General features: G+C 51.8%; 1 protein-coding gene across 3 annotated transcripts; it reads right to left on the bottom strand.

Moving 5' to 3' along the window:
* Positions 1-5,932: 5,932 nt before the first annotated feature.
* On the bottom strand, positions 5,933-15,191 carry PRELP (proline and arginine rich end leucine rich repeat protein). Of its 3 annotated transcripts, XM_084795007.1 has the most exons (4): positions 15,029-15,191; positions 14,233-14,293; positions 7,984-8,961; positions 5,933-6,322 (listed from the first exon to the last, which is right to left on the bottom strand). In XM_084795007.1, exons 3-4 carry the CDS (start codon positions 8,942-8,944, stop codon positions 6,147-6,149), a joined length of 1,137 nt encoding a protein of 378 aa, XP_084651133.1. In that variant the 5' UTR covers positions 8,945-8,961; positions 14,233-14,293; positions 15,029-15,191; the 3' UTR covers positions 5,933-6,146. The 3 variants fall into 3 exon arrangements, with proteins under 3 accessions (XP_084651133.1, XP_084651132.1, XP_084651134.1); XM_084795006.1 differs by lacking the exon at positions 14,233-14,293 and having other exon boundaries at positions 15,029-15,189; XM_084795008.1 differs by lacking the exon at positions 14,233-14,293 and having other exon boundaries at positions 15,039-15,188.
* Positions 15,192-20,499: the final 5,308 nt, after the last annotated feature.

Genomic DNA, 20,499 nt, shown 5'->3' with positions numbered 1-20,499 from the left:
CAGGTGGAAGACCATGTGTGCCACGGGTACTGAAGTGCCCGCACCACCGTAGCCAGGCTGTGTCTGATTGCACAGCCCTCCTAAAGGCTGCTGTGCAGATTTCTTCTTGATTTCAGCTAGGCTGAAGGGTAAGCCCAGCAGTAGTAGGAGGTGGTATCTCTTTGTTGCCTATCTCCACTCCAAACCAAAATATATGCTCTTTTGAACTATCCCCAAGGCAGTGTACCACTGGAAGCCTCTCCCAGCGTCCTTGATTAGAGCCTTGCACCCTCTCCATGCCAGGCTGCCCAGCCCTGACTGTTCCGTTTCCATGCCAGTGCCCTGGAGGCTTCTTCCAACCTTGGACCTTACCTTTTAGATGCGCTTGGTTCCGTCTGGCCCGACAGCTTCCAGGGAGATAAAGGCTCTGATGGAGGGATGCCTGCCTGTTAGTCTAGGGGACAGCTAGACACTCCCTCATCTATTGGCCAGTGGGAGGACAAGTAGTTGGCCCAGGGAGCCCTGTGTCTAATTAGATTTCCTATTCTTAAAGATGGCCTGCTGTTTTCCTTCCTTTTCCCTCAGGGGTCCCTAATCTCATTTCTTCACTTAATGAGCAGGAATTCTTTGCTCATGTGTGTGTGCACTCATGCATGCATGTGCACACAGGCACGCAGGCACACACGCACACACACCATGGCCCTCATGCCTTCTTTTCTGGTCTTTGAGGGTTGGTCAGTCAGGTTGAGAGTTTTCCAGAAGGCTGAGCTAGGTTACCTGGAGGGATGGAGCTTTCTGTCCCCGTCCTCCATCGCACCCCCTCAGGAATGATGACACTTGATTTCATAGGTGGAGTCCAAAGAGAAAAGGGAGAATGGGCTGGGGCACCCCAACCCACCTGGGCACCCCAACCCACCCTACCCCTAGCACGCTGGGAATCATATCAAACGAAATCACCAAGGATGGTTTTAGGGCTTGGGTGATGCATAGGGAAACAGAGATGGGTAGGATTTGAAGACCAAGTTCAAGTTCACCGGCGGCGGCGGTCACCAAGGACTAGACAGGAAGTTCTCTAAGTCCTGTAGGAAAAAAAGGACAGGGACAGGAGTGGGGCTTTGGCTTACAAACACCCAAGACATCGTGCCATTGTGTGTGGCCTCTGGTCCGGAGTTTAGCCCTTTCCTTCCCACTCTGACTTCTCAGGGGTCCCATCTTTCCTTGGGATATGCCCTAGATATCCCCAGAGGAGGGGAGGGGCTGAAGAAGGCCACTCTGCGGCTCTTCTCTGATGCTCTCCACTCCCTCCTCCTTTCCTCTGCCCATGTCCTGAGTGCCAGTTGCGAGGTCCCCTGAAGACCATCTATTCAAACTCCTTATTGTAGAGGAGGAGACAGGGGGTCAAAGAGCGGAAATGATTGGTCCACGGTCACCCGAGGCCGAGGCCAGCACGTTCTGAGTGTCTTCTGGGTTCACAAGGCTAAGCTCTCATCCCAGGACTCCTAAAGCCACGGTGAGTCTGTGCCCCCAGAACAGATGGCCTCGGCAGAACCCAATCCAGCTTGCAATGCCAGGTGAGTGGGCGGACTTACTAGCTAGACCCCAGGAGGCCTCAGCTGGTGTAGGAAGGGGCAACCCAAGCGGCCATCTGCCAGAACAAGGCTGTTTTGTCTCGGAGATGTCCCCCATCTGGGGAGTGATAGCTTCAGAAGCTCGACTGGGTGGAGGAAGATAAGAGTCCCAAGCTAGGACGCCCTCGAAGCAGATGGCACACTTGGCTGGCCCTGCTCCTTCGTTCTTTTCTTCCGGAGACCCTCGCTCTCTACAGACAGACGAGAGCGCGCTCCCCTCCTACCTCCATGTCATTTATCACTGCAAAGAATGAAGACGAGACTGCTCATTGACTCTCCCCGCCACCTGCTCCCACCCTTGTCGCCACTCTCGGCGACACACCCCCCTCCACACTCCAGTCTTTCTCCCTCACATCGCCACCCCTCCTTCCCCTGAGCATCCGCCCCCGCACCCCTAGGTGGCGCAGCCAGTCCTGCACCGCGCATGCGCCGGCTCCCACGCACTCCCCACCCCACCCCAGCCCGAAGCAAAGTCCTTGCGTTGCAGGCTCTCATCCTACACTTTCTCCCAGCTTCTATTCCCGCCTTCTCAAGTTTGCGGTCGTTCCCATGGATTTCGGGGGAGGGGGGCGTCAGTGGATGGGAACGTGGACCTGTGTGGGAAGCGGCGGGCGCAGCCCCTGATCCAGGAGCCTGGCAAGCGCAGCCCTTTAGCAGGGACATGAGGTGTGCTGATGGAATGGAGGCAGCAGGCCATGTGGGCAGAAGTCTGGCCAACCGACCTTGCTGCCGCCATGTTGTGGGCAGTGAGAGAGGAGGGCGGAAAGTTCAGGGACCCGCCTGCCTTTTCGTATTCACTGCTGAAAACTTGGAACCCCCGCCCACCCCAACGTGGTCCAAACCCCAACCTTTTTTGTACTCGCTGTTTCCTTCCAAGTCATTATGCTTTCTTCTCCTCTTATCTGGCAAAACTAGATTCCTCAGAGCTGGCTCACGTGCTTTTCACCCAGGCAGAGGGAAAAGGTCCCCTCTGAGTTGCATATAGTTAACGTCATCACAGTTAAGAAAAAAAAAATCGTGGATACACTCTACCCTCCTTCTCAAGCTATTAATTCCCTAATGGCATGGAGTATGCCTTGCCCACCCCTGAATTCTTAACTGGGACCTGCCTGGCACACAGTTGATTTGAAGCCACACGAAACAGGTAGGGGCGAAGGCATCTGTCAGTTTTCATCCTACACAAGATAGCCTAGGTTGGGAGGGTGGAGAACCCCCTTCTGTAGCCAAAATTTCCCTCCAAAAGAGAACCCTGGTCAGGGGCTGAAGAGATGGCTCAGAGGTTAAGAGCACTGTGTGCTCTTCGAAAAGTCCTGAGTTCAATTCCCAGCAAACACATGGTGGCTCGCAACCATCTATAATTAGATCTGGCGCCCTCCTCTGGCGTGCAGGCAGAACACTGTATAAATAATAAATAAATGAGAGAGAGAGAGAGAGAGAGAGAGAGAGAGAGAGAGAGAGAGAGAGAGAGGGAGGGAGATATCAGATGGAACTATTAGATTTCTGATCTGACTTTAGGAATAATTTTTCATGAGGTTATGAGTTTTGGGGGGGAAATTATTCTCCAAGAATAGGTTTTGGGATATCTCTCCTGCGAGATTTATTTTTTTTTCCTCTTGAGACAAGATTTTATTATTTAGCCTTGGCTGGTCTCAAACTCCTAGATATCTGCCTGCCTCTGCCCACCTGAGTGCTGGGATTAAAAGTGTGCATCAACACCCTTGGCTCCTAGGAATTTCCTAGTAAGGTATTTTGGGGCCTGAAGACTTGACTCCAGAGTTAAGAGCATCTGTTCCTCATTTAGGGGACCGGGATTCGGTTCTCAGCACCCACGTGGAGAGTCTCAACCATTCATAATTCCAGCTCTAGGGGAACCCAGTACCACCTTAACCTCTGTGGGCACCAAGCATGCATGTGACACACATTCATTCATACATACATACATACATACATACATACATACAGGCTAAATGCTCATAAACACAAATCTAAAAACACTTTTAAAGAAATATTTTCTCTGTTCATCTTCTCAGCAATATGTAGGGAGTGTGGTGACAAGACAGCTCTAAGGTACTATTGTTGACCCATTCTCATGGACAGGTTCATGCTGGGTGTATTCCATATGACTTTATTTCCTCTGCTATGAAGCTTGTGAAAAGTTGGAAGCATGGTTTTTGAGAGGATAGGTAAGATGTACAGAACACACACCCACGCAGCTGCATCCATAGACGGCAATGTCACTGAGCGAATGAACTTGTGTGAGGAGGTGGCTTTCTAAGCCCAAAGGCAACCAGCACTCTGTGCGTGCCTTCGTGCGTGTGTCTCCTGTGAGCCCCTCTAGCTGACAGCTGCAGAGAACAGTGGAGGAAGCTGGCGTGGTCCAGGTTGGATAACGGAATACCAATGATGTGAAGTCAGTTCAGGTTTGCAGGATCAGTGCCCACCCCCATCCTAGCAGCCACCGGAGCTGTGCTCCCTACAGGCGTCACCAAAGGAGCTGGGGTTGCAGGCTGTGCCTAGGTGCAGAAGGGGCTTGTCCAGGCTGTAGCACCAGGTTGCTTTCAGCCGTAGTAATATATTGACTTTAAGCAGGAGCCTTGGAGAAACCAGCTGCAGCCAGGAAGAATGAGGAAGCTGCACAGCACGGGGGGGGGGGGGGGGGAGGTGGGGGACTGGGGGTTGTGTTAAGTGGGGGCTGTTTTCAGTAACGAACAGAGGAGAAATGTGATGGCAAATATAAACGGGATTTCTGGATGAGGGGGCCGGCCTAATCCAATGTCTTAAAACAGCTGTGTGACACTCTTTCTGGGGAAGAAGCACAAAGCCTCTGGAGCCTTCCCCATCCTAATGAAGGTGAGCCCTGTGCTTCTTTTCACTTCTAGAACATTCTACACGCAGGGAACTGCAGCGGGGCAAGGGCAGCCTTCCCTAGAGGGAGGTGAAAGGAAGGAAAAGGCCAGAAGCCCAGGTTCTTGGAAACCTGCCAAGTTGCTCACCTGGGCTAAGAAAGGAGGGTGGGGACATCTTTGGGGGAGGGGCACTCTATGCCGGGAATAAATTACTGCAAGGGGAGGTTGATCCCACTTGTCCTGTGTTGGGTGTGGAGGGTGCAGAGACACAAAAACAGGAGCTCTGAGAAGACCTTGGAGGAGCATCACACTTACTGCCTGATGTGGAAGCTGAGAGCAAGAGACCTGACGAGGCCAAGGTCAAGCCAGCTTCCCTGAGACTCTCAAAGATTCCCCACCCGTACTCACTCATCCTGGGAACGAGCCCCCACTTCCGCCCTTCCCTTTAGACCCATCAGGAGAAAGACACTCAGCCAGTCACCCACTGCTCTTTACCCCAGAGAATCAGGGGTTTGCAACATCACCCCACGGACAGTGGAGTCGGCTGTGACCTTCACCAGCCACCAGATGTCACTGATGAGTCCGCCTTAGAGGTGGAGGTTTATCCCTAGTGTGGAAGAGGCTTCTGGGAGATTTCCAGGTGCTCCACCCCTTTCTCCCGGGTTTCTCAGGAACTGCCTTTGGGGAAGGGATGGCTGGGTCCTGCACATAATAGAGAGCAGATGAGTCTGAGCTGCTGCCTCTTGGCCCGCCCCTGTGAACACTGTCCTCCTCCGAGGCCTGGAGCTTCTCGTCAAGCTTGGGTAAGGGAGATTGTAGGGCGCATCTACATCCACACAGGCCCATCCAGGGGCTCTGACCATCTCTGGCCATCACCTTTAGCTGAAATCTAGTCCCTTGAACCACACTTCTCTCTGGCTGATTCTTTCTGAGGCCCAGTCAAGGGGGGTGTGTCCTGTGTTTGCCCCAGAGGAAGAGGAGAGAGAAGGGAAGAGGAGGTAGGGGCTGGAGATACTTGTGGGGAACCCTGACCCTCACCCCACCTTAGTCATCCCCTCCCATTTCCTTCCTGAAGAATGTGAAACAGCAGAGAGCAGGGCGATGTCTGTCTGGTGTCAGGAAACAGGAAGGCAGAGCAACAGTTTTAGAAAGGATCTTGGCCCAGGAGACCTTGGTTTGTCCGCCTTCTTGAAACAGAGTTGCTCAAAGTGGAGGAGTGAGTTCTCAGCAGAACCCTCCAGGGTTCCCCTCTGGGATGACTTCCACTTCTGACTCCACTAAGACTAAAATAAGATGTCAGTCCATGGCCCAGCCTCACCCGGGAGAGAAGAGTGGAGGGGGGGAGGGGAGGGGAAGGGAAAAGGGGAGGGGAAGGGAAAGGGGGAGGGGAAGGGAAAGGGGGAGGGGAAGAGGAGGGGGTATGTTTGTTGACAGACATCTATGTTCCTGAAGCAAAGGGAGACCAAAGGAGACCAGAGGTTTTGGCTGGCAGGGTGTCTTTGGACTGGGTGGGGAATCTTGCTTTAGAGCTGGGCGGGGTATTATGGTAGCTCCCATCCTCAGAAAGAGGTGCGAGGAAAGGCAGGGCTGGGAGCGAGATAAAGGGCTGGGGGACAGATAAAAACAGTGGACTCCAGAGCTGGGGCCACCAGCCTTCAAGTGCTGTCAGAGGAGGTCCAGCTCTGGCCACAGCCTAGATGACCACAGACTGCAGGAGGCGGAAGCACATCATGAGGTCCAGTGGGATGGGCGGTTTCAGGTAATTTCCGTCCAGCCGCAGGTAGCGCAGGTGTGGCACGTTTTCCAGATCCGAGGAGAAGTCATGGAAGGCCACCAGGTTGTTGGGGCAAATCTGGGTCCCATTGATTTCTGTGGAGAGAGAAGGGGGAGAAGTCAGCTGCCAGGGAGCTGGCAGCACTGGTGAGGAAAACGGGTTAGGGGTGAGGGGGGTTGGGGGTGGGGATGGAGGGGCGTGTGTGACAACCAGGAGTGTGGACTCTAGATGCTGCTCTTGTTGAGGTACAGGTGTTCCAGCTTGTTGCTGATGGCTGGCCCATTGCTGATTTTGTTGTGTGACAGGGGGAGCACCAGCAAGTTGGAGAGGTTGACGGAGTTCTTGGGGAGCCCCTGGTTCTGACAGCTACCAGTCTCCTCTCGGGACAGGGTGACTCTGGGAAGGTGTGACTGTACATCACCTAATTTCAGTCTCCTCAGTTGTAAAATGATTTCAGTTGGGGATGACGGGCTGCTGCATTTCTTACAGGAACGGCTTGCTCAAGGACCAGTCAACTAAACAACCTGCTTCTTTTTCTGAGCCTTTGTGCAGATGCTCTGCTCAGACTGGATTTTACTCCCTAGGCTGAGTTACAGGCGTGTGCCATCATTACCCAGTTGACAGAGTTTTGTTGTTGTTGTTGTTTTGTTTTGTTTTTGAGACAGGGTGTCATGGAGTCCAGGATTGCCCTGCACTTGCGATTTGCCAGCCTCCACCCGCCAAGTGCTGGGGTGACACACATGTCCCACCATGCCTGGCCTGACATTTTTGACTGAAGCAAAACTGAGCTCCAGCCTCATGGCCCTGTGAGTGGGCCTTAGGGACACTGTCCTGCTGGACACTGCGGCCTTCCAGATAGAACCAGAAAGGAGATGAACAGTCTTTAGCAGGCCTACACCCTGACTGCATAGCTGCCCCTTTACAGACTTCTTACAAGCAAGGCTCGGAATAGGAAGTCCCCTGCCATGGCTGCTGCTGGCTTCTTTTGCAGTGGGCAGGCCCAGGACTCTGCCACTTTGTATCCTGTTCTGCTCTTAGGAACCTATCCAGCAGTATTTCTGTGTGTCTGTTCTATTTACAGATCTCGTGGTCAGAGAAGCTGATGCTGATGAGAAGGAATTGAGAAAGAAGACCTCATGCCTTAAAGGATGGTGCTCAGCACACTTCATCCACACCTGATTAGGCCATCCTGCTGACTTTGTTTTAGAAAATACTATTGCCACCCTCATTTTCAGGTAAGGAAACATTCCATGTGGGTCGGATATCTTTCCAAGGTCACACAGATGCAGCAAATAGTGAGTGAGGCCACAGTCAAAACTAGTGGGACTCTGCCCCCTTTTCTTCAGTACTAAGGACAGAACATAAACTCATGTACATATTAGAACGACTTCTAAGCCAACTAAGCCAGGCAGTGGTGGCATGTGCCTTTGATCTCAGCACTAGGGAGGCAGAAGCAGGTGGATTGCTGTGAGTTCGAGGCCAGCCTGGTCTACAGAGTGAGTCCAGGACAGCCAGGGCTACACAGAGAAACCCTGCCTCAAAACAACAAAAACAAAAAAACCCCAAACAACAAAACAAACAAAAAACAACTAACCTCCCTGCCTCCCCCCCCCCAAAAAAAAACTAGAAGGCTACACCTCTTTCCCAGTAGTTGCTTCTTGTAACCCCACTGTGGTGCTCCTCAGAAAGTAGCCACACTGAGTCTCTGTTCTCCCCCACGGCTGGCCCCCCACCCCACCCCATCCCCCCAACTCACTCTCGATGCTGTTGTTGTTGAGGTACAGGTGTTCCAGCTTGTTGCTGATGGCCGGCACATTGCTGATCTTGTTGTGTGACAGGTGGAGCACCAGCAAGTTGGAGAGGTTGAAGGAGTTCTTGGGGAGCCCTCGGTCTGACAGCTTGTTGTAGTTCATGCGGATGAAGGCGAGGTTGGGGAAGTCCTTGAAGTATCCATTGGGGATGGTCTCGATCTTGTTGCTGTCCAGGTAGAGCTGGTGGATGGCCGAGGGCACCTTGGGTGGCATCTTTCTCAGAATGTTGTGGGCTAGATTGAGCTGCATCAGGTTCTTGAGGCCCCGGAAGGTGTCGGCCTTGAAGACGCCGTCGCTCAGCCGATTGTGCTGCAGATCCAGGAGCAGCAGGTTTTCCAGCTTGCTGAACACTCCTGGCGGGATCCTGGAAATGTGGTTCTGGCTCAGCCTCAGCTGTTCCAGGTTCCGGGGCAGAGCGGACGGTACCTCTTCCAGCTGGTTCTTCTCCATGTAGAGGAACACCAGGCCGGGGAGCTTCTCCAGCACCCTCTGGTCCACCTTGCGGATCCGGTTGTTGTCCAGGTTAATCCACCTCAGGCCTGTGGCGTTCTTGAAAGACTCCAGAGGGAGCTCGGTGATGAAGTTGTTTTGCAGGTAAAGGTAGTGGATGCGGGGTGGGATGACAGGCACCTTGCGGAGGTTCCGGCTGTCACAGTAGAGGGCCGACGGGAAGTCAGGGGGACAGTAGCATTCCCGAGGACAGTCAGGGAAGATAGATGGAGGGCCGGGAGGAAGGGGCGGAGGCAGGTCTGTAGGCTCTGCTGGCTCGTGGGGCTGAGGAAAGCTGAGTGTGGGCCTCGGCTTGGGTCTCCGCCTCGTCCCAGGTTTGGGGCGAGCTGGCTGGCCTTGAACCCCTGAGGCCAAGATGAGGAGAAGTGGGAGGAGCCAGAAGAAGGATGCCCTCATGATCCAGGGTGATGTACCTGCCGGGAAGGAAACTGGGAGTACTTAGCCTGCTGGGCTTCAGGAACAGAAGGCGTGTCTCTGCAGCAGGGCCTCTCCAAAACCAAATCCCTGTGGAGAGAGGCTGAGCCAGGGGCCTGAAGAGCAGGTGAGGGCCTGGGGCTATGGATTTCTTCACAAAGACCTTGCTGAGCCAAGTGTTCAGCTTCTTGTGGAAAGGTGCATTTGGTAGAAAGCACAAGGTGCGGGGAACCAGGAATCCTGGGACATGTTGGGAACCCTTGTGTGTGTGTGTGTGTGTGTGTGTGTGTGTGTGTGTGTGTGTGTGTTCTCCATCTGTAACCTGAGAGGACCACACCTGCTCTTATAAGGAGAGTGCTCAAGCTAGTGCCCTGCCATGGAGTGACATTCAGAATCTGCTGAGCCCTCTTTATATCCCGCTCTCTGCCTTTTTCAGGAGATGCTGGGATTTGGCCCAGTGTCCTAAGCGGCGGATCTGGAAGATTCCTTCCAAATCCCATATGGCAGTGGTTTTCAAACAGTGCCTACATTCCTGTGCACCCTGTGAGGAGGGACACTGAGAAGGGTCCCCCAGGGTGATACCAGTGCTAGCTGGAACAGCTTTGTTCCTTAAATCTGTTATAGACAGAGATAGAAATACTGAGAGAGATAAGCAAGCGCGCGCGCACACACACACACACACACACACACACACACGAGAGGGTGGTCAGACAAAGCATTTGAAGAAAAGAGGAAAACATTTCATTGCTAAAAAAAATGGTTGGCAATCCACCCACCATGTCCGGCCCCCCGCTGTGGCGGGACAGAAGTGGCTTGGGGAGGCCAGGAGGCTGTGTGACAGCAAGCACAGGACAAAAATCCAAAAGGTCTCCTGGAAGGAAACCGCTCAGAGAGCAGCAGTCACCCACTCACCCGTGCTGTCTCCCTCTCTGCACTTGGCTCAGAGGCTGCTGATCTTTGCCAGCACCGGCTGTGCCAAGAATTCTTCCCCAGATGTTGAGGCCCTTGGGAAAATAAACAGGAAAGGAATCGAAAGACGTGGAGAAAACACTTTCCTTTCTTTAGACCCAGTATTGTCACTCCATACACTTGGGAATCGGCAGTGTTGGAATGGGGTGTATCAGGAGGAGCTTCCTGGTATCCTGGGTGACACTGGGACCAGGAGCAACCATGTCTTAGGTGGCTCTGCTCACTTGTGCAGTTGAAGCTAAGCCGAAGAGGGTGACATAGCAAAAAGCCCGTTCTAGGTGGAGAGAGTGGCAGCTCCCATAGCTCACTCCCCTCTCGGCCTGGGGTGGGAAGGGCCCAGGGAGAGGGGCCCTGTACTTTGTATCCCTGTAGCAACACCGCTGATACTTTCCAGACCACATCACTGGCTCACCTTGTGTCTTCCTCACTACCCTAGCTCTCAGAGCACTGGCTTCTTGGGGTTCCCAGAGGCAGGGTGGGCTGAAGTGCGTCCCCAGCTTGTACTTGGATCCTGTGATCATGGCCTCCAGACTAGGCCTCCACCTCTCACCTACCCCGGAGCCCGTACCAATGTCAAATCTTCCTTTGCTTATCCTGGGGACCATCTTCTGCTTGCTTTGGTCAAAGCAAAGGAGCAGGGGGTGGAGGGATCCCCAAATGGTGGATCAGATGCTCAAGTGGAGAACTGAATGTGACAAATAATAGGCAAACAGGTCAGCCCCTGGTAGACAGAGTTTAGCTGTATCTGTCCCTAACCATATTTGCACACACACACAAACACACAAACACACACATAAATATATACATACACACATAAACACACAAACATATACACACACATGCATACACACACATAAACACACAAACATACACACATGCATACACACACATACACGCATACACACACACACATAAACACACACACACAGACACACAGACACACAGACACAGACACACACACTTCATTCTCAGGGCCCTGAATGCATGTGTGAGCTTTATGTGTTGGTCTAAGCAGGAAGGAAGGTAGAATGGGGAGTTTCTCTCTCTATCTGACATGGGTTTCTTGTCAGACAAACTCTCAGATACATCTAGAGGGCATTTTCCCCTGGGCCTTCTGTGACAAGGGACCTACAGTTAGGCTCTTGGTTTATCTGCAGAGGCTTCTTTGAAAGAGCTAAAAAGATAACATGTTCCTTGCAGCACTTGAATTTGAGCCTTGTTGCTCAGTTCTACGTCACCCTGTAATTGGTGTGTTGTGAATTAGCTTTTTTTTTTTTTTGGTAAGGCTTCCGATTTTCTTGAAAACAGAATAGTCATACTACATAGAAACGAAGGGTCAAGTGTTCCATTCCAAAACCATTTAAGAGCACCAGCCTTTGTAGCCCTGACCTTTGTTTTTTGTTGCTATTGTTCTTTTCGAATCTCTTTATGAACTACCCAAAATATTATCCTTTTGTTGTGAGAAACCTTGCCCCAAGGCCAAAATTAGGTCCGACAGAAGTTTCCCCAGTTCCCTTGGTTGCCCTTAGTGCCAAAAGCACTTCCAAGGTGAAGTAATGGACACTAAGTTAGCCAAAGCAAAGCTTTCCAGGGGAGCCAGCAGAGCCTGTACAGTGGCCTGGACAGCTGGCTTCTGCTGCTGGGGGTAGGGGTGGGTCTCAGCATCCTCCTGCTGGGCAGCCATGGCTCCGCTGCCAGGGCTATCCCCATGGGAAGGCCACTCAGTTCTACCTGCCTTCCTCAGGCCTTCCTCATCCTCCTCTCCAGGCCAGACTCTAAGAACCCATACCGTCCCATTAGTCCTTTGGACACTCCTCTGAATCTCAGGGCTAGCCATGCTCCTCCCAGAGCCCTAGGAGGTTCCCCCAAACCAGCTCCCTGGATCTCAAGTGGAGGAATTTCCCTGGGCTGAACCAGAGATCTGTGTGCAGAGTGCACAAGGCAACTGTGTCCGTTCCCAAGTTCCCGAGGCCTTCCTCAGGCACACCCCTTCCTGCTAAACCAGGCTGTCCTAGGCTTCTGGAAAGTTCTCGCTGTACAGCCGTTCTCTCTAGCTCCGCTGCCCTAAAGCTCTACAAAGAGGTGCTGAGGCAGAGTGGAGGCAACTCTACCCCAGAGGGGCTCATAGTCTCCCCAACAAAGCCAGGCCTCTATTAGATCCCTTAGAGTGGGGTGTCTGTGCTTAAAATCACTTAGGCCTCTGAAAGTATACCTCCCCACATCCAGTCCTTACTGGGCCCCGCTCACCCTCAATCAATTGAGCATTTGTTGACCATGCCCCTCACACTCACACAGTTCAGCTCTCCAGCGCTGGCTCTCGAAAGGCTGCTGCTTTGCCCAACCTCAGTTCACACTCTGTATTTAGAAGCCTTTCCTAAGGCAGCTTACAATACAAGTCCAATTTCAGTCCTGACAGCGTGGATTTGGGCTTGAATCCTGCATGTGACTCTCCCCTTGGGCCCCAGGCTTGACATCTGTGTGTGGATGGGATGAGCTCATGCATCTGAAGGGCTGTTCTAGAAAGGAGACTGTGCAAACGGTCAGGGAGAGTTTGTTTACGGAACAGCAGGCTCTGGGAGAGGCTCCCTGAGTTGAAAGTGAGGTGGTCAGTCCTCTTTCCCACCTGTCTCTTTCTCTGTGGTAAGAACCCAGGGGCTGTCAATGTATGGACTCCTCCAGCATGAGGCCGAAGTACTGTGGGCCAGTAAAACCCAGGGAGAGGGCTCCTTCTAAATGCACAGCGTGACCTGGGGGTGGGCGAGGTGTAAGTGGCTCAAGCAACGTTAAAATGCAACACAGCTCAAAAAGTGCTAAAACTAAGTTTAACGCTATGGCAGAGTAACCATCGCGTTCCGGTTTGAAGAGGCAGACTGTAAACAGAACGGCGGTTTTATGGTTGTAGAGAATTAGTCTGAAAGAGCAAGCTTCCCATGGGGGGGTGGGGGTGGGGGTGGGGCCGGGGGATGGGGTTAGAAATCAGACGGTCAGGCAATCCCTAATAGCCCACTGCCTCCTATATCTGCCTTCCTGCCTCTCTCCCTAGCACCTTTAATTCTTGACTAAAGCCAAGAAGAATCTGTATTATACTGGGTGTAGTTACAAGCACTACATAGCTTCGGTTTCCACATCTGTACTACGGCGTGCGTAACAACTTTATTTTGGGGATGCTAAAGACCAAAGCCAGGGTTCTGTGTATATTACGCAAGCACTCTGCCTGTGACCTGAAGCCCCAGCCTGCATGCTGTGAGGGTAAAGTCAGTTGGCGTGTGAAGTGTGTTTGCTTATGTCAAGGGGTTGCTGGTACCACTTTGAAGTAATGGTATTTCCCCCATCAGCCTGGTTGGTTAACGCCTTCCATTCCTCTGCTGCTGGAAGGCAGGGGCCTTTCTTCCAGTATAGAATACTGGATCTTCCACTCAGAGGAACTTCATTCCCTTTATAGCTCAGAAGGCCCGGCATTCAGAATCAGCTGGTTGGAACTCCCCAGACACCTGAGCAAAGCCCACTGTGTCTCCATCCTGACTGACTAACCCAGCTCGCTGCTTTCTGCAGAGATGGGGACCTTGGCCAGCAAACAGATGTCTCTCTTTTCTGCTGGTTGTGGCTCCTTCTGAGATCTAAGGCTTCTCCCTGCCTACGTTGTTGTTGTTGTTGTTGTTGTTGTTGTTGTTGTTGTTATGCCTAGCCTTGAGATGCTCTATTCACAATGCCCTCCAGGAAGGTGAGGGTGGGTAAGGAATATATTATCAACTGCTCTGTCTTCTCAGTCAAAAGGGACAGAGCTGTAGGACATGGGGAGAAGAGATGTAGCCAGTGGCTGGGACCAGCTCTTGGGTACCTGGGACAGATAGCCTAACAGGTTAGAAGAGCTATCATGAGGTAACTCCCTTTCTTTCTAGAATGTTCTCCAGGAATATGGTTGCCTGGGCTTATAAGGATGATGGTGGGGTGGGGTGGGGTGGGGTAAGGAACAATCATAAGAGAGTGCCTTATTCCCTCTAGTAGTCACTGTCAGTCCCCACTGTGAAGACCCTAGGGCTCCTTTTCCAGGAAGCCATAATAGCCTTCCATACAGTGAACACTAGGGGAGTCTCAGGATGTATTAAAAGAGCTCTGGACATTTTGGGCTCTGTTCAATGGTTCTGTAGTGTTTGCCCTGTTTTAAGCAAACCTTCTCTACTCCCTGTCTAACTGCCCAGGGCCTTCCTCTGTTACTGGAGAGGAGGGAGTTATGTAAATAAGGTTCTCAGGCTCCCCTCCCTGTTGCTTGCTCCCCTTTCCTCTACACGGAGCTCCCTTACCAGCTGAATGTTGTCAGGATAATCCCAGAATAGCTTCAAAGAGAAATGTGTTTCTGACTACCTGCAGGGAAAAGAAGAACCATTAAGTTGGCCTTAGGGCCTCCAAGGCTTGCACACTAGGTTGACTTCTCTTTGCAGAAGCCAAGTGGTTCAGATGAAGGAGACGGGAATTCAGGCAGCTGGGAGGAGACCGTGCAGGCTGGAGAGCCACTTTCCTCTCCCTCCTGCCCAATTAAGCTTAAAAGAAAGAAGAAAATCTTCCTGTTGCTCATGTCCTCCCTGCTCAGCCAAGACGTGACTGTCTTTTGGCTGTCATCTCAGCGGGAGGACGCTCTGGTCAGGCAGCTGAGGAGGCATGTGAGAGGGTAAGAGGCAAGACCATTTGTGTGTGTGTGTGTGTGTGTGTGTGTGTGTGTGTGTGTGTGTGTGTCTGCCTGTCTTCTCTCTGTCTTCTGCAATGTGTGACAGTGCGTGAAAAGGTGCAGAGAAATTTTGGGTTCTAGTGTCCAGTTTCTATGGCAACACCTGCTCTGTTGAAATTCTGTGTGCGACACAGCTCTGGGTGTTCAACAAACATCTGCACTAAGAAAGTTTCACTTCAGCAGCAAGCAAACACAAGGACCTGGGGTGCTGAAGAGATAAGAGGGTATCCGAGAGAAATGGGGGAAACAAAGTCTGGGCTTCTGGAGAGGAAAAAACGAGAATGAAGAAGGGAAGGAGGGAGGAAAGAAAAATTGGACAGAGCTGGAGGAAGGAGCCCCAAGTCTTCAGTCTTCTCCCCACTGCCTAAACTTACCTGAACACACCTGCCTCTCCTCTGACGGGGCACTCCTCTCTTCCTCCCTACCCTTTGCTGGAGTTGTGGCAGCAGAGAGCGAGCTGGAAGCTCTGGTCTCCCAGCGGTGCGGATCTGTGTCTGCCTGATTTTCTTCCACCAGATCCTATTGGGGTGGGGAGGTTAGGTTAGGGGAGGGAGGGACAGATCAGAGGGGGGAGGGCAGAGAGGAGGGAGGGAGCAGAGGAGAGAGAGAGAGAGAGGGCTCTTGGGAAAGGCGGAATGACAACAATAAAGTCTTTATTTGGCAGCCAAAACTCCACAGACCTCATCCACACCCGATGCCCGCTAACGGCTCACTTTTAATAATGTTTCCTGCTGCTGCAGCAGCTCTGGAGAGGGACCATTTGACCCGTGTTTGGAAAATACGCCAAATCAAGGGAGGAAAGCACTTGGAAAGCCCTCTGCTTCTGCGCAGGCGGGGTGGGGTCGCTAGGTCCAGCCCTGGCCTGTTGAATTTCTAACAAGTGCCTGACTTCCCTGGTGTCAGTTCTTCAACTCACCGAGGAGGAGCAGAGGCAGTGGTAATAGTTCCTCCAGGAGCTTGCTAAGGGAGTGGGGCCTGACTGTGCAGTGAGCTGACATAAGAGGTGACCAGAAGATCTGAAGATCAGAGAGGGAAAAGTCTGGCCTGAGGATCACACAGCAAAGTTAAAGCAAATTTCCAATTGTTAAGTCCTCAAGTCACTGTTCCTAGTTTATGAGGACAATGTTGGGGGGGTCTTCTTTCAGCTTTGTGTCACACTCAGGTGAGATTTGGGGACTGTGTGGTCATCACACAGTAACAGGGAGATCCCAGCCTCCCTAATGTATATCAACATCCTGGGAATCCATTCAAGGGTCTCCGTTATCTGATTTTTCCAACTGGAAAGTCAGGTGCCCTTGGCTTTAAGGAGCACCCAGCTCAACTTCCTGTTCAGACCCTCAGAGAAACACACTCACTCGGTCATCATTAGATCAATAGTGACCTGCCAAGCCCACAAGGGTCCTTTCTCAGTGTCCCGTTCCCCTCCCCCGCCACCCCAACACACACACTTCCCGCAGCTCTCAGCTCTTCCACTGACAGGAAGTGAAACATGATCTTGCCTGTTTCTGCATCTGTGTCTCAGGGAATTCTGGAAGATAAAGGACCATGTGTGAGGCAGTTTAGACGCTGGTGAGACAGTAGGGCTTCAGCAGGAGACCTAGTGTAATAAGCAGAGAGGAGGAGAGAGCTAACCCCCACTCACTGCCTGTTTCCCTGTCTTCTCACTGTCACACCTCCCAAAGCCTGTACTCTTGGGAGTGATGGCAGCCAACTTACAAGCCCTCCCTAAGTTAGCATCCCCTTGCTCCCCTTGTTTTTCCTTGGCTCCAGGCCACACAGATGCAGGTAGAATGAAGGCAAGGGACCGGCAGGCCATTCAGGAAAGTCTAGGGTGCAGTTTACAAATTGGTGGCTTGTGACCATGATATGACATGAGATACTAATCCAAAGTGGCCCTTATAGAAATTTAAAAACATACACATTTGCACTCTGGACCATATTTCCTTTCATTTTTTTCCTGCCTCCCTTGGTACTGGGGGAGGATCAGTTCCAGGGCGGGCTTGACCTCTCAACCAAGCCCATAGCCTTCACTCACACATTTACACAGGAGACCACCGCCTCACTACCTAACACCCAGATCAACAGGTACCAGCTCATGCCAGTAATCTCAGCACTTGGGGCCTGAGGCAGGAGAATTCCTACAAGTTTGAGGTCAGCATGGAAGACTGAGACAGTCTCCAAACAAAACAAAAGAAGTAACTACTAAGTAAATAATGATTATCCACTCATGCTATTTTTTTTCTCCTGTGCCCACTCCCACAAATCCTATTATTGTGTTTTGGAATTCATATTTTCATTTTATTTGTATGCTTTTAGCCAGGGCAGGAACTTCCCCCACTCAACACAGTGGCTAACCCCATCTGCTGCCTTGGCCTAGAGTCAGGGCCGGCATTTTTTTTATATGGTGCATATCTTCCCGTCGTTGGAGACACTTGAGTTCACAGCCGCTGGTTTATTGGCATCTGTAGAGAGTAGAAGGGAGGTGGGACAAATCAGGTAATGTTAGCCAGCCTGCCTTTCTGTTCCCCTTAGCAGAGGACAGAACAGTCTCCAGATTGGGCACAGAGGCCTGAGCTGTCAAGACCTAGGTATGACTCTTTTGTTTGTTTTTCGAGAAAGGTATTCTCCGAGTAGCCTTGACTGTCCTGGACTCACTTTGGAGACCAGGCTGGCCTTGACTCACAGCGATCCTCCTGCATCTGCCTCCCTGAATGCTGGGATTACAGGCAGGCACCACCGTACTCAGCTCTACCTTTGACTCTTTCATGCTGTCACTCTCCCTTTCTGACTTTGCGATTTATAAAACTCTAGGTTATACTAATTAACCTTTGAACTCTCTTCCAGCATTGTAAAAAGAGCCTCAGACGTGGTATTAGGACCTGTGGGTTAAAACGCCAGCTCTGCTCCTTTCTTTGATATCTGGAAGATAGATCTGAGCCTCAGTTTCCTTGGATGTACGTATTAGAGTAACTCCGTCCTCTTCCTCGCTTCTCACTGGGATCCAGAGAGGCCTACCTGAAGCAAGGGTCCAGGGGCATCATCCACACAGCCAAGGCTTGTCTCCAGAGTGAGCACCCCAGTTCTCAGAGTGTTGGAAACACACAGTGCGAGACAGTTTCATCTCCTCCTCGTGTGGCACTCATGGGCATTTCCTGGGGATGCCGAAGAAGGGTGGGAAGTGTAGTACCCAGGCTGCAGCCACCAAGGAAGGCCTGGCAACATGGCTCAGGTGTCACGCAGGGGGCCAGACCTAGGAGAGAGGTAGCCTCCCCACTGCGGTGGGTTTCAGCTGCTTTTCCAGAGGCTTTGCCTGCCCGCCCTGCCCGCCATCAGTCTGGGACTCACTTGTTCTTTCATCTCCTGCAGAGAGCGCTACAGTCAGAGAAGAAAGGGCAGATTGTACAACATGATGCCCTATGCCTCCTAGTGCAGAGAGGAGTGGGTCCAACCTCCCACCACTCACTGCCAGGAAGGGTGAGGTAGGCTTTAGGGGTTTTGGCTAAGACCTCAGGGTGGTCACCAGACCCCACAGAAGCTGGCCACCCCTCACTTCTCACAGAGGCTCCCAGGCAAGGGTGCACAACAGGGGAGAGGCTGTGGGAATCCTGGGGCACCCATCCCTCTGTCCATCTGGGGGGCCTGGGCTCCTGCTGGGAAGGGACAGCAGCCTGTCCATTGTTGGTAACCCACAGCACCCACCGAGGGCTTGGCAGAGCTGGGTGCTCAATAGAGGGTCTGTTTTGTTACGTTTAGGAGGGTTAAACAAGGACAAGCTCTGTCCCTAACTTTTGCACAAAAATGTTATTTTCTGAATGTGTCATCATTATTCCGATTGGGAATCTGAAAGGTATAGCAGCCCTGCAGGTCCACGGCCTGTCTCCTCACCACCCCACCTCTCTGATTCTGAGGATCCAATCTAGGGCCTGGCCTGTGCTAAGCAAGCAGGCTCCTACTGAGCTTAAAATATCTTTTTTTTTTTCCACTATAGGGTCTCGCTGAGTCGCCTAGACTGGCCTTGAACCTGTGTTCTTTCCTTACATCACAAGCCTGGTCCCTGGCCCAGCTGCTGCCCCAGAGCTGCTCGTCTCTAGACCCTATCCCTTCCCAGTCATTCTCCTCCTCCTCCTCCTCCTCCTCCTCCCCTCCCTCCTCCTTCTATTTCAGTTGCGTCTCTTCCCCTCCCCTCCTCCCTCCCCTTCCTCCTTCTCCAGCTCCTCCCTTTCTTTTCCACCTCATTTTTTGTTTGTTTGTTTATTTATTTATTTTTTTTATCTTTTTGAGACAGGGTTTTCCTGTGTAGCCTTGGCTGTCCTGGACTCTCTTTATAGACCAAGCTGGTCTTGAACTTACAGCGATCCATCTGCCTCTGCCTCCCAAGCGCTGGGATTAAAGGCATGCACCACCATGCCCGGCTTGACCACCTCCCTTTTAATAAAAAAATTTATTTATTCATATATTTTATGCATATGAATGCTCTGTTCTCGTGCACACCAGAAGAGGGCATCAGATCCCGTTATAGATGGTTGTGAGCCACCATGTGATTGCTGGAAATTGAACTTGGAACCTCTGGAAGAGCAGTCAGTGCTCCTAACAGGTAAGCTGTCTCTCCAGCTGGCTAGGCCACACCAGCACTCATTTTGCTCTTTCAGATTTCTTCTCCCAAGGATGCTTTGTCAGTTACTCCATGTTGGCACACATGGTTCTTTCTCTGTGTGTCTTCGTCCCCAAGGTCATTTGACCAGTGCCTCCTGGTGGATGTTTGGGCTCCTGACTTTTTTATTGTTGTTGCTTTGAGATGGGATCTCACGGAGCCTATTATGGCTGCTTTGGGTGTCAATTTGGCATAAAGTATAGAGCCACCTGGATAGGGAGCAGCTCCTGAAGAGCTGTCCCCACTGCCTTAACTGATGCAGAAAGACTCACTGGACTGTGGGCAGCATTTTCTGGTATAAAGGGCGCTAGAGGGAAGGTGTTTCTCCTGGGGTTCACTTGGCCTTGCCTCTTGCTGATGTGCTTCACTTGCTTGCTCTTGCTGCTGATTCCTTCATTTTCCCCAGCCTTCTATCGTGGACTAAGGAAGCTTTCAGGCTTTCAGAGCCAGATTGGGAGTGCTGAGGCACCTAGCCTTGTGGACTGAACGTCTGCCATGTTGCCAACCCCACAGTTAGAGAAAGCCACTGCGGGGTTACTCCAACTGCCGAGGTACCCAGCCTCAAGGCTCAGGTGGCTCCCAGGTGTGATTTAGCTGTTGCTGCTATTTTAATGTAAACTGATTTAATAATTTCTTTAATATATACAAATTCATCGCTTAGGGTCTGTTCCTCCAGAGGCTGCTGATTAATACATAGCCTCAATCACTGTACATAATAATACACGCCACGATGCAGCCAAGGAGGGCTTTGAACTCCTGATCCTTCTGCTAGGGCAGGGTGGAAGTGCTGAGGGACACACACATGCCTGGCTGTCACGGCTGGACAGCAACTTCAGTGAGCCATGCCCTGAGCCCCGGGTCCTCAGGAAGCCAGGCTCAAGGTGGGTGATGGTAAAGGACATGCCAAGGTGAGGGTCTCCCAGGTTTCTGGATGCTCTGATTGCATCATACACTCCAGTCTAATGTAGTGAAAGTCACAGCAGTGACAGGTGCCTAGCTCTGATACTCGGTCAGGTCTGGTGGCATGCTTGGTTAGGTGAGCTTAGCCTGCTTGGTTAAACAGCTCTATGCCTTGGGGTCAAGGAGTGACTGCCTCACGAGGGCACAGAGCAGGTTAATCATGGGACAATGATCAGTCTGTGACACTGCATTGGCTATGTCCCATATCACAATCTAGAGAGACCAGAGCAAAAC

This window comes from Acomys minous, assembly GCF_964271855.1.
Source record: "Acomys minous genome assembly, chromosome: 1".
Classification (NCBI taxonomy): Eukaryota; Metazoa; Chordata; class Mammalia; order Rodentia; family Muridae; genus Acomys; species Acomys minous.
Note: the sequence above shows the minus strand (reverse complement) of the source record. Positions and strands in the feature narration are given on the sequence as shown.

Excerpts from the sequence above, each read along its gene's own strand:
- PRELP (XM_084795007.1), bottom strand. The coding sequence starts at position 8,944 with ATGAGGGCATCCTTCTTCTGGCTCCTCCCACTTCTCCTCATCTTGGCC. Across the intron at positions 6,323-7,983 it reads CAACAACAACAGCATCGAGA|AAATCAATGGGACCCAGATT; the intron begins GTGAGTTGGGGG and ends CTCTCTCCACAG.